Source organism: Scyliorhinus canicula, chromosome 27 (assembly GCF_902713615.1).
Source record: "Scyliorhinus canicula chromosome 27, sScyCan1.1, whole genome shotgun sequence".
Taxonomy (NCBI): Eukaryota; Metazoa; Chordata; class Chondrichthyes; order Carcharhiniformes; family Scyliorhinidae; genus Scyliorhinus; species Scyliorhinus canicula.
In genome coordinates, this window is record NC_052172.1 from 8,767,554 (window position 1) to 8,786,088 (window position 18,535).

General features: G+C 45.1%; 1 protein-coding gene across 1 annotated transcript in view; it reads right to left on the minus strand.

Moving 5' to 3' along the window:
- LOC119957898 (ryanodine receptor 1-like) overlaps positions 1-18,535 on the minus strand; it is a 463,450-nt gene that overhangs the window by 175,935 nt on the left and 268,980 nt on the right. The window contains exons 52-57 of the mRNA XM_038786087.1: positions 17,319-17,482; positions 12,022-12,100; positions 6,052-6,141; positions 5,762-5,905; positions 4,404-4,481; positions 2,723-2,798 (exon numbers count right to left, since the gene is read on the minus strand). Coding sequence (XP_038642015.1) covers positions 2,723-2,798; positions 4,404-4,481; positions 5,762-5,905; positions 6,052-6,141; positions 12,022-12,100; positions 17,319-17,482 — 631 coding nt within the window. The remainder of the gene's footprint in view (positions 1-2,722; positions 2,799-4,403; positions 4,482-5,761; positions 5,906-6,051; positions 6,142-12,021; positions 12,101-17,318; positions 17,483-18,535) is intronic.

The window sequence follows — 18,535 nt, forward strand, 5'->3', positions numbered from 1 at the left end:
CTGCTTTTGTCCTTCTAGATCGTAGTGGTTGTGGGTTTGGAAGGTGCTGTCTAAGGAACCTTGTTGAGTTACTGCAGTGCGTCTTGTAGATGGTACACACGGCTGCCACCGTTTGTCGGTGGTGGAGGGAGTGAATGTTTGAGGAAGGGGGAGCAATCAAGCGGGGCTGCATTGTCCTGGATGGTGTGGAGCTTCTTATGTTGTTGGAGCTGCACTCATCCAGGCAAGTGGAGAGTATTTCATCACACTCCTGACTTGTGCTTTGTAGATGGCGGACAGGCATTTGGGGGGGTCAGAGGGTGAGTACTCGCCACAGGATTCCTAGTCCTTAACCTGCCCTTGTAGCCACAGTATTAAAATGGCTAGTCCAGTTAAGGTTCTGATTAATGGTAATCCCAGGATGTTGATTATGGGGGATGGGATGGCAAAGCCATTGAATGTCAAGGGGAGATGGATAGATCCTATTTGTAGGAGATGGTCATTGCCTGGCACTTGTGTGGCACAAATGTTACTTGCCACTTGTTACAGCCTAAGCTTGGATATTATCCAGGTCTTGCTGCATTTGCATGTGGACTGCTTCATTATCTTTGGAGTCGCAAATGGTGCTGAACATTGTGCAGTCGTCAGCGAACATCCCCACGTCTGACCTTATGATGGAAAGTAGATCATTGATGACGCAGCTGAAGATGGTTGGGCCCAGGACACTACCCTGAGAAACTCCTGCAATTATGTCCTGGAGCGGAGATGATTGACCACCAGCCACCACAACCATCTTCCTTTGTGCCAGGTATGACTCCAACCAGTGGAGAGTTTTCCCCCTGATTCCCATTGACTCCAGTTTAGCTAGGGCTCCTGTATGCCGTACTTGGTCAAATTCTTCTTTTATGTCGAGGGCAGTCAAACTTACCTCACCTTCTGAAGAAATGGTGCAGTGAGTAACAGCATTTAATAAATTGCAAGATAACGTCGCACATTAGTAAATACACAAAAATATAATATTCTGAACTTAACTAATTTGCAAATAACGCAAAAAGATTACTGAAAACTGAACCATTTACTAGAAAGCTGCAGTTAAAGCAATTGTATTGGCATCAGTTTCCTGGCAGTTTCTTTCTAGCATGAAGAGAATATTAGATGGTAAAAGCATCTTTGAAGTAAAGCATTGTCTCAGGAGGGAGGGAAACAGCAGGGAAGGGTCAAGGATACTTCAGTGAGCAATCTGCAATGAAATAATTCTAATCAGAGGTGATTCATGTATTACTGAAGTTGCACATAATGACTGTTCTTTAACTAGCATACAAGACCAGGAAGGAGATTGATTCATTCCACTGGAGTGTGAACCGACTATCAACACGCCCATTGCTCCTCCGGCTGAGCAATTAATGTTTCATTCTTGAGCTTCAACAAGGTGGCCCTCAAACAACTGTTTTGTGGGTGGAAAAGAGATGAAGTCTCTTCATCTACTTCACACAAACGTAGCTAATTCCAGGGCTAGCTCATTATCACACCGTTTAACCACTGCACTTCAGACTGCGGAATTAATCATCCCTTTTCCACCTCCCTGCTGGAGGCTCGCTGTCCATCATGTTTTGTATGAGGAGAAAAGCTGACGATGGGATGCTTAGTTTGGCTATCCTTTCAAAAGGCTTCCTGATGTGCTGAGTGCAATGATATGAAGACAGACATGTAATTAAAGGGTTAATCACAATACCTATCTGTGGCACGACCACTAGAGGGCATTACATAACGGAGCTCCCAGAAGCTCTAGCTCTCTTTTCCATGCAGGAGTGACCAGAGAACAGCAGTGTAGTAGAGAAGATCTCAGCCTAGACACGTGTATCTTAATTACAGTTTGTACAGTTAGTTATCCTTACTTTATTGCTAGAGTTAGTTCAGTGGAGTGTCAAACACATTTATTAGTTTTATCGTTACTTAATAAATTCTTTCAGTTTGAAGAACACTCGCGTGTTCTTCAACATCATCTACAGTTAGTAACGACATATATTATTTAAACCCAGTAATATAACATGCTACCAGAAGTAGCGATAGAATATAACACTGAGTAGAGAAAAAGGTGCCTTCTTGAAACAGATTTTAATGGGTAGGTTGATGTCAAGTGTTCTATCATCCGAGACTCACAGCCATAATCACACTAGGGGCTGGTTTAGCAGACTGGGCTAAATCGCTGGCTTTGAAAGCAGACCAAGGCAGGCCAGCAGCACGGTTCAATTCCCGTACCAGCCTCCCCGAACAGGCGCCGGAATGTGGCAACTAGGGGCTTTTCACAGTAACTTCATTTGAAGCCTACTCGTGACAATAAGCGATTTTCATTTCACTTCAGACCCCTCATCTTTTGGTAAGGCAAGGAAGCCAAAGTTTATGGGGGGGGGAAGAGACAGGAAAGTGTTCAGACCATAACCAATCAGCCAAGTTAATATTGGATGGTGGAACAGGCTCAAAGGGCCGAATGGCCTGCTCCTATATTCTTATTCACCCTGTCTGTGCCAGCTAATATAATCACGACAAAGACCGAATATCTGGAAGTAAAAAGCACAAGAGCTAACCCTAACCCTAATTTGGGTCAAGAAACTAAAGGAAAAAAATCTATTTTTAAAAATGAAGGCGGAATTAATTTAATGAGGTTATGGTGACAAGCAAAGCACAGAACACACGGAAGGTTATTTCAATAACTCACGAAACATGATTTTCACGGTAATCTAACCTTTGGCCTGTAGCTCCAGCTTCTTCTTACGGCCCCAGGTGTTGTGGTAATTTTCTGCAAGTTGCTCTGCCATTGACTATAAAATACAAGAGCATCTATTTAAAGTACAGATAGAATGCCTCAATTTGTGTAATGCTTGGGTCATAGGATTGACTTTGTTTAAAACACGACCCGTTTCAACTTAAAAATAGCTATAAGCCACTAAAATCTCAGATTTAAATAGATCATTTTGCACAATATGCGCTATAAAAGGGACATTTTTATCTTTGAAGGGGCTTTCGTGAAGGGTAAACAGATTGAAACCTGAGCTGAGAGGCTAGAGCTATATCAGATGATCAAACACTTTCAAGGTTTGAGGAACTTTATTCCATTTACTGGTCTAACTGTAATAATACAACACAAAAGAATATAAACGCATAGGGCGGACTGAATAATCCTCGGGGGTACTGAAGAAGAACTGAAGTGTTCTGCACCCGGAAGTCAACGGCGTTTCCACTTTCAGGCCCACCTTCGGAATTTACCTGCTAATACGTGGATTGGGCCTCATTAAGCAGAAGGGTGGCTTTGAGGCCTACAGCCCACCCAATGAGTTGGGGAGGGGGGTGGGGGGGGGGGGCGCTGTCTGGTGTCTGAAGTTGTAGGCACCTGAGCTGATATCTGCTAGCTTTTTCAACGGTGTTGAGGCATTGGCCGGAATTCTCTGGTCGTCAGGATTTCAGCCGGCGGCGCACCCGTGCTCGCTGGTTTCCTGGCAGCGAAGGGTGGCTTCATTGGGAAATCCATAAGACCTTAAGACATAGGAGCCGAATTAGGCCGCTCGGCCCATCGAGTCTGCTCCGCCATTCAATCATGGCTGATATTTTTCTCATCCCCAGTTTCCTGCCTTCTCCCCATAACCCCTGATCCCCTTATTAATTGAGAACCTATCTATCTCTGTCTTAAAAACACTCAGTGGTTTGGCCTCCTGCGGCAAAGAGTTCCACAGATTCACCACCTTCTGGCTGAAGAAATTCCTCCTCATCTCTGTTTTAAAGGATCGTCCCTTCAGACTGAGATGGTGTCCTCTGCTTCTAGTTTTTTTCCTACAAGTGGAAACATTCTCTCCACGTCCACTCTATCCAGACCTCGCAGTATCCTGTAAGTTTCAATAAGATCCCCCCTCATCCTTCTAAACTCCAACGAGTAGAGACCCAGAGTCCTCAACCGCTCCTCATACGGCAAGCTTTTCATTCTGCCACTTGTCACTCCCATTGGCAGGGAATAGGGAATCCTGCTGCCAGCGGATGTTGCGTCACTGAGAATCACGCGGCTGGATGATGGCGGAATCCTGCCCACAATCCTTTTTGCTAACATCGGTGACATATTGCGATTGTAATCAAATTTGCAATCACGTGTGTGCTGTGAAGATTTATGGACACATATTGCACTGTCTAACGCCCAACTCCGGGAATACAGCAATCAACGGGACAAGTCATTTGATACGGTGCGACATCCCCAAGAATTTCCAGCTTTACCTTGTAATTGCAATGCCACAATTCACTGCCAAAGTCATGTCATTTTGCATAAATTGTGACCAGCAAAAAAGCCGGCTGCTGAGCAGTTAAGAGAACGCACTGAAATAGTAACTTTTATTCTACAGAACGAAAAATTGTTTGAAGCAGAAACCAGGCAAAGCCTCTACCTGCAATTCACGCGACAATGTCATATTCAGCAGCTCAGGGGGCTGCGGATTGTATCCATGACTAGGGTCATAGACAACCTGAAACAAAAAGAGATAGGAAAAATATATCGTTAAACAAATCAATGAAAATATAATGAAATTATAATAAAAATAATATCTTTCTGCCCACAACATCTCTGTCAATCTCAACTATCGCTGGCACTCTATCCGGGGCTGGGTTTGCTGTTGAAGTTTCCAGTCCTTGAGCCAATGCCAGGTGATCTGACCTATTTCATTCCTTTGACATCTAGCGGTCTGATACAACGGAGTGGCTTGCTAGGCCATTTAAGGCGGCATTTAAGTGTCAATCGCATTGGTGTGGGTCTGGAGTCAGCAGCGGGATTCTCCGACCCCCCGCCAGGTCAGAGAAACCGGGGGGGGGGGGGGGGTGGCGCGATTCCTGCCCCCGGATTCGACCCCGGGGTGGGTGGGGGCGCACGTTGGCCTGGCCCGTGGGGGCACATCTTCATTCCGCGCCAGCCCCCTTAGGGCTCTGCCATGGCTGGCACGGAGAAGGCAACCCCCTGCACACGCGCCAGAATACGCCAGCCGGTCTGCTCAAGATCACGCCGGCCCTTCGGCGCGTGCGCGAACTCGCGCAGTCCCTTCAGCGGCGGTTGGAGCGGCGCCAACCCCTCCGGCGTCCACCGAGCCCCCGGAAGTGCGGAGAATTCCGCACTTTCGGGTGCTGTTGACGTCGAAGTGGTTGGGGCACCGGTTCTCCAGCCAGCGTGGGGACTTGGTCCCCGGAAAGGAGAATCCAGCCCCATATGTAGGTCAGACCAGGTAAGGATGGCAGATTTCCTTCCCTGGAGGGCACTAGTGAACCAGATGGGTTTTTACCACAAACAATGATAGTTTCACGGTTGCCATTGCTGAGACCAGCTTTTAATTGCAGATTTATTAAATAAATTTAAATTCTACTCTGCTGGCATTTAAACCTGGTCCTTTGGACTACAATCCAGTGACTTGTGCCATTACGCCACTTCCCCTTTGATGGGGTGTAGGTTAAAAACAAATCGTCCACTTATGAGGAGCCCAAAAGTATGAGCCATAAATATTACATTTATTCGCAACTATCTTATAAGGGATTCAAGAAGATACCACATAAAATAGTAGAGGTAAAAAAGCACGATTCTGTTGTATTTAAGGGGAACCGAGAGAAGAACAAGACAAAAGGGATTAAAGCTTGGTAGCGTAAGGCTGTGTGGTCAAAAGCCCTGTTTCTGTGATGTTTTCGTTGAGCCATTTCTGATACTGAATGGAGACCATATTAGTTGGGCAAATGTCACTCACAGGTTGCTGAAAGCTTCTCTTACCTGGGCGGATTGTGAAATCTTACGGGCCTTCTTCTCCCCCTTCTCGCTCTTTTCCACTCCCTCGCCTGCTTTCTCAATCGTCCATTCCCACGCAATCATTGCCTTTAGGGACTCTTTGATTGGCCATCGATAGATTTCTCTGTCCTGGGAGCATTCATGTTATTTGTTAAAAGTTATAACCTACAACTCGTTCTTTCAGACTAAATCCAGCACGCTGTATTAACTGTGGCACATAAATGAGGCATTTTACACGATTTGACTCGAGACCCTGGATGTAGCAATGCTCGTACCTTTTCAGAGAATGTTTTGTATGGTCTTAACCATGGGTGACACTGGGCTTCTTCATCAATAGTTTCACCGTAACTCCAGTTATTTTGTATCTGCAATGAAATAGAGACTGCAATTTACATTGCGCTTATAACTCACTGTAGAGTTGAAGACTTATTTATGCAGAAACACAACTTCCTTTGCACTGTTAACTGACACGCCTGAAAACATTTGCTATTATAGTACATTATACTAATTATTTGTACTGCTAATTTTGGACAACATTCTCTAACCACACAAACACTATGGGCAAGATCTTCCGGCTGCTTATTCCGTTGATGGCGCACCTTCCCGTGGCTTTCCCGGCAATGCGGGGTGGATTCGATGGGAAATCTGATTGACAGCGGTAGGACCAAGATGATCCTGCTGCGGGCCGCCTCCCACTGCCAAGAAACACGCCAGGGGGTTCCAGAGAATATCACCCAATAGGGCCAGTTTTAACATCCTCTGGGAAGCCGACGAGGACAGGCATAATTTCTGCTCATAAGTTTGAGCTGGAGGCTGGCAGTTTTCAACTGCTGGATCTCATTTTGATAGGCTGATCAACTGCTCAGCTGTATTGGGCAGTGACTTAAAACCAGGAATGAAGATCAAGATGCAAGTCATAGAACATTACAGCGCAGTACAGGCCCTTCGGCCCTCGATGTTGCGCCGTCCTGTGAAACCCCTTAAGTCCCTCTACACTATTCCCTTATCGTCCATATGTCTATCCAATGACCATTTGAATGCGTTTAGTGTTGGCGAGTCCACTGGCAGGGCATTCCACGCCCTTAGTACTCTCAGGGTAAAGAATCTACCTCTGACATGATCTTCACAGACAGCAGGCAACCGGTAGCAGAGAGATGGGGAAACACAGCTCACTTTCCTCCGAGGGTCCAGAGGCCTTCTGGCAGCTTCTCTCCAAAAAAAAAACCCCCGGCAGGAACCAGTCACTGGCTGTTGTCAGGCAGAACACTATGCCTGGCCAATGCACCAGTTGCTAATTAGCCAATCAAACCTACACCCTCCAAAACCGGTTCCTCAGACCCACTCAGTGCTGACGAGTCTGGTTTCTATATCTATCCCCCCTCAATTTAAAGCTATGTCCCCTCGTACTGGACATCACCATCCGAGGAAAAAGGCTCTCAATGTCTACCCTATCTAACCCTCTGATCATCTTGTATGCCTCAATTAAGTCACCTATTAACCTTCTTCTCTCTAACGAAAACAGCCTCAAGTCCTTCAGCCTTTCCTCATAAGATCTTCCCTCCGTACCAGGCAACATCCTTGTAAATCTCCTCTGTACCCTTTCCAATGCTTCCACATCCTTCCTATTATGTGGCGACCAGAACTGCACGCAATGATCCTGTTTTATTTCCTTTGCTTCCATTTCTTTTCTTTTATCATTTTTGGGTGGTGGGCCCATAATAGGAATGTGCCTTTAAGCAGAAGACTGCTTTCCAGGACAGTGTGTTCCTAGGTTTTGTATTTTGGAGAGGAGAAACCAGACTCGTCAGCACTGAGTGGGTCTGAGGAACCGGTTTTGGAGGGTGTAGGTTTGATTGGCTAATTAGCAACTGGTGCATTGGCCAGGCATAGTGTTCTGCCTGACAACAGCCAGTGACTGGTTCCTGCCGGGGGTTTTTTTTTTGGATAGAAGCTGCCAGAAGGCCTCTGGACCCTCGGAGGAAAGTGAGCTGTGTTTCCCCATCTCTCTGCTACCGGTTGCCTGCTGTCTGTGAAGATCATGGCAGCTGAATAAAAAGAAAGTACCCAACTGAAGGCCTAATCTTGAGAAAGAAACTAACTGGAAGACATCCATCTGAATCAAAGATCCTTATCCTTTTATTTTATTATATTTTCATTACCACTCAACCATCCTTTACCCTGTGTGTTTGTCGGTGTGTGTGTGTGTGTGTGTGTGTGTGTGTGCGCAGACAATGGGGAGATAGTTAGAAAGATGGGTGTTGGTTTGAATCAGATAGTGGATAATCAGTCTACTTGTGTTTAAATTTTACAAACCGGGTGACTGTACACAATTTAACTCAACCACAGATGGATACAAATATAAAATCTAATTTCACCCGTGTTGCGACTCTGCATCAGGTGGGGCTGGAATTGACCCAACATTAGCCCAGGGTGTTGTGAGAGAGGAAAGATAATAGAGAGTATGAAATGTCCCAAGACGGGGTTGATTTGAGAATCTCGGGGAACTGAGTCCAAGTCGGCAGAGCTCTACTTTGCATTATGGGACGCCAAAAAGCAATCCTGCTCACGTCCCATGAAGAAAAGGTTTTTCACTTAAGTTCAATGGCCTCACTGGGTTGCCGAGCGGTGGCTCAGGAGCAGGTTGAACTGGCAATGGGATGATATGTGGGATGTCAGCATCACTGGTAAGCCAGCATTAATTGCCCATCCCTACTTTTCCCTTGAAAGGGTGCTGGTAGAGCCGCCTTCTCGCAGCACTGCACTGCTGTTATGGAAAGAGCCCCAGGACCTGCACCATTGGATGCTGATTTATGAATGGGGCTCCAGCAGAAGTCTGCCTGAGATTTGACCGTCAGCAAGCTCGCCGCACTGAAGTGGGAATAAGAGATGCATAGTTTGCTCTGTTGAAGAGCTCTTGCATTCTATTTCTACTGAGCACAAAGGAGTCAACATCTTTCTGGCACCAGAGCAGTGGACGTGATTCCGCCGGAGCATTAGGATGGGAGTAGCTGGCAAAAGATGTTGCTCCCTCAGAAAAAAAAGTCCATTGGAGGCAAGGAGCAACAGCTTGCACATGGGCAGCACGGTAGAACAGTGTTTAGCACAGTTGCTTCACAGCTCCAGGGTGCCAAGTTCGATTCCCGGCTTGGGAATCGTCTGTGTGGATTCTGCACGTCCTCCCCGTGTGTGCGTGGGTTTCCTCCGGGTGCTCCGCTTTCCACCCACAGTCCAAAGATGTGCAGGGTAGGTGGATTGGCCATGCTAAATTGCCCCTAAAAAAGGCGGGGCAGAGTTACTGGATTAGAGTGGAGGTGTGGGCTTGGCTAGAGTGCTCTTTCCGAGGGCCGGTGCAGTCTCGATGGGCCAAATGGCCTCCTTCGGCACTGTAAATTCGATGATTCCACGATTCATTCGAAGGGCTGAGATTTGAGGGAGGGATGAGGGCGATAAAGTAGACGCAGGATCTATAGGTAGAGGTGAAGGGAGCTGTAGATGACTGTGAACCAGTGCTGAATGAGACTGTGACTTTCTAGGCAGGTGGTTACATATGTCAGGTGGATTTACCTTTAAGAAATGGGTGTTTATGAAATACCTGCAGTGATGTCACTGTGTGGGTGGAACTGGGCTCTACTCTGCTTTTTACTTTCGTTTTGTGCTGAAAGCTGGTTTTGGTTCTGTGTTTAGTTTCACCGTCAGTTGGAGAGCTACATGTGAACCAAGCACATGTGTGTATTGATCTTTCTCTCTACAAGCTAAAGAATGTCTTCAGCTCATTGATGATTTCAAAGTAATCCCGGTTTATGTAGAGAATTTAAACCTGCTGTCTTTAATTAAAAAGGGTTTAACTGATGGATGTTGTTTGGGAAGTTATTTAGGGTTATCTATGGAGTACTGCATCTTTTGGGGGGTTGTTAGAGTTGGTAATTGATAAACTATTTACTGCGTGTTTATAAAATGTTAATTGGATTCATAGCATAAATATTGTTTTTGTTTAAAAATACTTTAGCTCTTTGTTGCATCACACCTGCAAAGTGGGCCCTTGTGCTCCCCATAACCAAAATCTATTAAAACTTGTGGGTCAGGTGAACTCCATGATATACTTTGGGGTTCTCTACACCCTGGGCCATAATACATGTATCTTTGTCCTCGTCAGTGTGAACCACTGCGAGGTGTGGGGGCTAGAGGGCTGCTTTTTGTAACTGAATTCCGAGAGCATTGACGGGAAAGGCTTTTAAACAGCCTGCCTTGGCATTTGGTAGGCCTTGTGGCTGCTTCCAAGCTACTCCCGAGGGTGGCGGGCTGGATCCCTTGTCATCCCTGCAACCACACCATTCAGGGCAATTATTCCCATGTTGGGTCTTCGGAGTTGGGAATTTTCCTGTCCCTGAACTCCTCACTCGGGAGCAGCAATTCGGGCCTGGGGAGTCCTGTGGCAGACGGGAATATCACCGCATCCATTTCCAAACAGGTTGTTGTGAAGGACGGTTTTGATCAAACATCTTGCTCAGACTCGAACGGTTCAAAGCATTAGAGGGCTACGGACCCAGGAAGTGTAGAATATTTTAGTTTCGACGGGCAGCATGGTCAGCACAGGCTTGGAGGGCCGAAGGGCCTGTTCCTGTGCTGTACTTTTCTTTCTTCTTTGTAAACCAAGTTCTGGAGATATTTTAACCTCTTGGACTGGTTTTATCTTTACTGCACTTAAGAAATTTCTTCCGTCTTACAAGCAAGCAGAAGTAGGAAATAAATCTTTAGTTTCGACTGCAAATAATAGTCTGACAATTTGGTAATTAATGCCTCATGGAGTAGAGACCAGAGCACGGCAGGCATCCTACAAGTTCAGTGATACCGAAAATAAAGGACAATTGTTGGTCCTTTGGCATATATCTTGTAGAAGGCAGGCATAAAGGAGAAAATCATCATTCATAAGAACATAAGAACATAAGAACTAGGAGCAGGAGTAGGCCATCTGGCCCCTCAAGCCTGCTCCGCCATTCAATTAGATCATGGCTGATCTTTTGTGGACTCAGCTCCACTTTCCGGCCCGAACACCATAACCCTTAATCCCTTTATTCTTCAAAAAACTATCTATCTTTACCTTAAAAACATGTAATGAAGGAGCCTCAACTGCTTCACTGGGCAAGGAATTCCATAGATTCACAACCCTTTGGGTGAAGAAGTTCCTCCTAAACTCAGTCCTAAATCTACTTCCCCTTATTTTGAGGCTATGCCCCCTAGTTCTGCTGTCACCCGCCAGTGGAAACAACCTGCCCGCATCTATCCTATCTATTCCCTTCATAATTTTAAATGTTTCTATAAGATCCCCCCTCATCCTTCTATATTCCAACGAGTACAGTCCCAGTCTACTCAACCTCTCCTCATAATCCTCAAAAGAGCTTTGATCTTAAATGTGTTTTTGCTGTGAACACAAAAGAGCTGGAATCATAGAGTTTACAGTACAGAAGGAGGCCATTCAGCCCATCGAGTCTGCACCAGCTCTTGGAAAGAGCACCCTACCCAAGGTCAACAACTCCACCCTATCCCTACAACCCAGTAACCCCACCCAACACTAAGGGTAATTTTGGACACTAAGGGCAATTTATCATGGCCAATCCACCTAACCTGCACATCTTTGGACTGTGGGAGGAAACCGGAGCACCCGGAGGAAACCCACGCACACACGGGGAGGATGTGCAGACTCCGCACAGACAGTGACCCAAGCTGGAATCGAACCTGGGACCCTGGAGTTGAGAAGCAATTGTGCTATCCACAATGCTACCGTGCTGCCCTGATTAAGACGGGGTGAACACCAATCACGGGTTTGGCAGAAATTATCATTTTATGATTATAAATTTTAAAAGCAACACCGTAATAACCGTCACAAGGACATCCTAATCGATCTCCACATGGGACACATGGAACACAAGCTAGTGGGTGGAGGCCCGCCCAGCTTGGACTCATTATGTAAAAACCGGCCCGGAGAGGCATTCTGGTAGTCCCGACGGGGACCTATTGCGTGTACGCCACCATAGCAGCTGCTTTTTATTTCTACGATAAACTCTTGTTTAATCACCTACAAGGGCCTCCATAAAAACATTTATGTTAAATACTGCAGATGCTGGAGATCTGAAATAAAACAATATAATACTCTGTACAGATGAGAGATTTTACAGTACAAAAATCTGCTTGAAGATGTTTGGTACAGTAAAAGACTGAAAGTAAGAAACTGAAAGTCGATGAAATACCTTTTCAAAGGCCCACTTGTCGTGCGTGTACTCTGCGTACTTGTTGATAATCGGGTCCAGTTTTTCAGGAATTATGACACTGCAAAAAAAAAAAAAAAAAATAGTCACATGTCACCAAACAGGTTGACTCACAAATTAAGGTCTGAAAAATCTACTGGTCCTCCTCTTCCTCCAAACAAGTCTCTTCCCTATACTGCCTGCCAAAGCCTACTTTGCTATCTCTCCTGGTCTCAATCACAGGCAAAGCCAACTCTGACAACTTCCCAGTATTCCTCGCCACCTATATCCCACATCCTTTTGCAACCAGACTTTCAACTGCATACATCCCTGGAAGCAAATGCTGGAAATTGCCTCAAACCATTGATCTTCCTTTCAACATTGTGATGAATGTAGAAATTGTCATGTATTATATTTTATATTCTGTTTCAGTAATATTATTAAAAACTCTGGTTTAAATACATACAGGTAGTGTATCGACTAAAGCTGTAATTAATAAGTTGTAACGGTAAGGTAATTATTGATTTTGATCACTTAATTGGTTACAGATAAAGGGCTAATGGAATAGTGTATCGATTGCTGGAGATGTTCTGGAGTGGATAATCTATGAGGGATTGTAGTCGTAGATGAGCAGGCCATGGAACCTACTGGGGATAAAGATGATATAATTAATGGGGAGGAGCCAGGTCTGTCTGTGGTTTTGCAATCTGTTATAGGATTTTAAGTTGAACAGCAGTTTTTCCAAATGCTGTTACGTTGAGCAAAAGTGTATTGGATCTTCTCTGGAAAGGACCTTTCTCCAAAAGTCTCTATACAGAGATAAGTAGGTAACCTGTTTTGTTAACTTTATTTATAAGGGGAATTTGAACTGTATTGGGTTGCTGGGAATTGAACCAGGGACCCTGGCGCTGTGAAGCAACAGTGCTAACCACTGTGCTACCGTGCCGCCTGACTCCTCTGTCAACTTTTTTGCTCCTCTATCTTATAGAAACACCTGGCTAACATCACTAAAGCAGATTCCTTGATTATAATAAGATTGGTGAAGTAGAACCTTGCTGTGGGCAAACCAGTTTCCACATTTTCCTACATTACAACAATACCACACTGGCCACTATTAATGAACTTAATACTTTTAAAATCATCATCGAGCAAACTCTCCCACCATTTCAAAAAGCTCATCTATGACTCCCATGTCCTTAAAACCTACCAACATATCTAAACATGTTTCTTTTTCAAATTCCTTGAACGTGGATCCATGCATGTCTTTCCCACAACTCCCAGTCTCACTTACCTTGTTTTCTGTTCAAGCCAGTCCATCCCAGCTGCAAGCTCCCAGTGCATCCAATTTAACATTCTTATCCTAGTGCTTAAATCTTTTCACTGTCTTGCCACACCGCATCTTTGTAACCTCTACCACCCCTACAACTCCTCCAGAACTCTCTTTCAACTCTGGCCTCTCCACTGGCAACTGTGACTTCAGCTATCTAGACCCCACGTTCTGGAATACGTTTTCCACGACCCCTCACCTCTTCACCTTCAGGCTCCTTCTTAAAACCACTTGATTGACAAAGCTCTTAGTTAACCTTTCTGATGATTTTACATCCATTAATATCTGATTACACACTTAAGTGACAGCATATTCTTACTGTTACATTTGAGATTCTCTTGTGGATTAATAATTGATATTGAATGTTATAAATCTGGCATAAAGACGGCACGGTGGTGCAGTGGTTAGCACTGCTGCCTCACGGTGCATAGGGACTGGGGTTCAATCCCGGCCTTGGGTCAATGTCTGTGGGGACTTAGCACATTCTGCGAGAGTCTCACCCCAACCCAAAAGAGGTGCAGGGTAGGTGGATTGGCCACGCTAACTTGTCCCTTAATTGGAAAAATAAAAAAAGCCATATTTTCTCTTGGTGAACTACAAAACACAATCTGATTATGCAATATAAACTGGAACACCCAGATTTCAATTAGACCCCGATAATACTTTGCATTTTCTTTCGAAAATAATTTTAAATGCATGCTCGACAGATGTGGTACTGTGCAGTATACATTAACTTCATTCAATGTAAAATCAAACAGGACATTTATAAATATGCCAACATGCGCTGTATTTTGTGTTATGGTAACTTTCTGAAATAAACCTTTGCAAGTTTCACTGTTTGCCAATGTGCAGCAATTTGCTGACTGGATGCACAAAACCTTTAATCAAAAACCTAACAGTAAAAATCTGAGCCCAATATTTTATTTCAGCCTTCCAGTTAATTTCATTTTTAGTTTATGATGTTGTAAAGTTACTGCCCCTCTGCAAAAATAAAAAGCAGCATTTGTGTTTATTGAATACCAAGGAAGGCAGCACGGATAGCAGAGTGGCTTCACAGTGCCAGGGTCCCAGGTTCGATTCCCCGCTGGATCACTGTCTGTGTGGGGTCTGCCCGTTCTCCCCGTGTCTACATGGGTTTCCTCCGGGTGCTCCGGTTTCCTCCCACAGTCCAAAGATGTGCAAGTTAGGTGGATTGGCCGTGATAAATTGCCCTTACTGACCAAAAATAGGTTAGGAGTTATTGGGTTACCGGGATAGAGTGGAAGTGAGGGCTTAAGTGGGTCAGTGCAGACTCGATGGGCCAAAAGGCCGCCTTCTGCACTGTATGTTCTATGAATATGGTGTTGAAATGGGTCTAATGAAATAGGGAAGTTGTTTTAAAATTCATTTTTACGAGATGTGGGCTTCGTGGGCTTGGCCAGCACTTGTTGCCCATCCCTAATGGCCCTTGTGAAGGTGGTGGTGAGCTACCCTCTTGTACCGCTGCAGTCCATGTGGCATAGGTACCCTCACTGTGCTGTTAGGGAGAGAGTTCCAGGATTTGGAGGAGAACTTTCAGGTATTGGTGTTCCCATGCATCTGCTGCCCTTGCCCTTCTTCATGATAATGTTTGTGGGTTTGGCAGATCCTGTCTAAGGAGCTTTGGTAGGTTCGTGCAGAGAATCTTGCAGATGGTACACACGGTTGCGACTGTGCATCGCTGGTGGAGCAAGTGAATGCTTTTGGAAGGGGTGCCAATCAAGAGCTCCTTTGTCCTGGATGGTCCCGAGTTTCTTACATATATGTGTGATCATATATATATGTATGTGCCATTGTGATAGGGAGATGTGGATCAAAGTTGTAGTGGGCAATTTAGGGGTTAACAGACTGAGGGTAAAACTGCGAGCACCGTAGTCAGAGTGCTCATCTGGCCTGAGATACATTGTCCCATTCAGACTTAAACTCGTTAATGGGCAATAAATGCTGGCCTAACTAGCGACGGCCACACCCCGTAAATGAATTCAAACACAAAAAAAGGATACCCCCGTTCAGCTGGGGTGATTCACTCAAGATCCATTGTCCTCCGGGGCACTCTGGTCTGACCAGCCATTAGCCCATTACAGAGTCTGACAGCCCCTTTTGTCTGTAAATTGGAGGTTAATTGAATATTCATAGTATGGCTCTGTTCTTTCATATAAATGGGAGTGGGCAATCAAAACCCCAATAGCAATGATGAGTGCATGCCCGGACAGAACCATCTTTGAGGGGCTAGGCAGAGCTCAGAGTGATAAAAGAATCCTGTTTGAACAGGAGGGGACAGAAGGATTTGGAAAACCACCGCGAGAGGTCATGAAAAGATGCCACAAAGGCGGCCTTTCAGAAAGGGGTCTGAAGGAGCTAAACTAACAGCAGGAATATTTTCTGTAAATGTAAGTATGATTTTTGCTTGCCTGCATAAGTGGAGTTGAGAGCTGTATGTTCATTTTACGTGCTGTTTAATGGAAAATTGTGAGTTAGGGTTAAGAGATACATGTAATCTGTTCTTGTTAGGTTTGGAGTTTAAATATTGCCACACATTTGTTTCAATAGAGTTTTGTTTGTAAATAAACCAAGTTCTATTTCTTATGCAATCACTCCTGGAGCAAATCGATCTTTCCGCACAATCTTAAAAAATATTTTGAACGCTGCGGTTCTCGTCCAGTATCTTAGCCGCTGTTTGGATCTGACCAGGCGTCCGTAACAGTGCCTTAAATGTTTTTTTACAATTTAGAGTACCCAATTATTTTTGTTTTCCCATTTAAGGGGCAATTTAGCATGGCCAATCCACCTAACCTGCACATCTTGGGGTTGTGGGGGTGAAACCCACGCAGACATGGGGAGAATGTGCAAACTCCACACGGACAGTGACCCAGAGCCGGGATTCGAACCAGCGTCCTCAGCCCCGTAGGCAGCAGTGCTAACCACTGTGCCACCCAACAGTGCCTCCAATTCATTGGTTAACAGAAATAAGCAGGTTTTGAAGGTTAACAGTTTATGATATTTACTTTTGTGGTACATGCATGAACAAAATTAGAGTCGAAAAGCATATGATGAATTATAATAATAATCATTGCATTATGCTCTACAAGTTCAAGCACCAAATTTAATCAGCCGCTCTGTAGAGAGTGAAAAGTTATGTTTATGGTTAGTTGCCTGACAGATTTCAGAATTATCTGATTTATAAAAAGGGCAGGGTATCTTTTATGGTGCTTGCAAAGAATCATTTATTCTTTCCTTGCTTGTCTATAGAAAGGGCCTCTTTTGCCGGTTGTTAGTGTTGCGCCACACAGATGGATGGCACGTGAGCCCAGTGGTTAGCATTGTTGCTTCACAGTGCAAGGGTGCCACGTTCGATTCCCAGCTTGGGTCACTGTCTGTGCAGAGTCAGCACGTTCTCCCCGTGTCTGCGTGAGATTCCTCCCGGTGCTACGGTTCCTGCCATAAGTCCCAAAAGACGTGCTGATAGGTGAATTGGACATTCTGAATTCTCCTTCCGTGTACCCGCACAGGCACCGGAGTGTGGCGACTAGGGGCTTTTCACAGTAACTTCATTGCAGTGTTAATGTAAGCCTACTTGTGACAATAAAGATTATTATCTGCTCTGTATTTCTCCCACAGAAGTGAAGGTCACACTTTGACGTATGTGACTGGTCTGTTAGGAAGCTCTCATCGAGGAAATGACAATTAGCACTTTCATCGCATTGAATGACTTGACATACTGTGGTCGGAAAGAGGGTTCATGTCCATAATTGGAAACACACGTGCATTGTGGGAAAATCAATGAGCAAACTTCAAAAGACTGCTGAATGCAAGAAAATGAGCTGAAACAAGCAATGGGAACGCCGCATTGTTCTCCTTCAATTACTACCGATACCTATTTCGATGTGATTCCAAACACAGGTTAAATCACGGTGAAATTTGAGCTGAGAAAAGAAAGTCAAAAAGAAAGTCATACTTCATTGTGTCCGCGGGCTTCGGGTCAAAGTTGCCTTCTGCATCCACCAAAGCTTTCTTCTCTACCTTGGAGGAATAGCTGGCATCAACATAATCTGGCGGTAGAGCGCCGGCTATTGCACACAGGCACTGCATGACAGCCTTGAATAGGTCAACGTCATATTTCTGCAAAACACATACAATCTGTTGTAATCTATATTTCCCCATAAACTCTTCATTAATAATATAAATTCCCCAACTATAAAGGAAGCACGACTCACGACAACACTTTTCGTGACCACTGAACATCTCAAACAGTACTTTTTGAAATGTAATCACTATTGTAACATGGGAAATACAGCAGCCAGGTATATCACAGCAAGCATCCACATACAGAAATCTGATTATGAGACGATTTGTTTCAATGCTGTTGATTGAGGGTTAAATATTGGCTAGGACATTGGGGATAAATCCTTTGGTCTTCCTTGGGGATAAACCCTTTGGTCTTCATCATAGAATCATAGAATTGGGCAGCACGGTAGCATTGTGGATAGCACAATCGCTTCACAGCTCCAGGGTCCCAGATTCGGTTCCCGGCTGGGTCACTGTCTGTGCGGAGTCTGCACATCCTCCCCGTGTGTGCGTGGGTTTCCTCCGGGTGCTCCGGTTTCCTCCCACAGTCCAAAGATGTGCAGGTTAGGTGGATTGGCCATGATAAATTGCCCTTAGTGTCCAAAATTGCCCTTAGTGTTGGGTGGGGTTACTGGGTAATGGGGATAGGGTGGAGGTGTTGACCTTGGATAGGGGGTAGGGTGCTCTTTCCAAGAGCCGGTGCAGACTCGATGGGCCGAATGGCCTCCTTCTGCATTGTAAATTCTATGTAAATCTATGTAAATTTACAGTGCAGAAAGAGGCCCTTTGGCCCATCGAGTCTGCACCGACCCTTGGAAAGAGCACCCTACTTCAGCCTATCCTATCCCCATAACCCAGTAACCCCACCTAACGTTTTTTTGGACACAAAGGGTAATTTATCATGGTCAATCTACCTAACTTGCACATCTTTGGACTGTGGGAGGAAACCGGAGCACCCGGAGGAAACCAACCCAGACACGGGGAGGACGTGCAGACAGTGACCCAAGCCGGGAATCGAACCAGGGACCCTGGAGTTGTGAAACAGCTGTGCTAACCACTGTGCTACTATGCCACCCTTCTTTGAAGTTTTGCTGTAGGATCTATTAT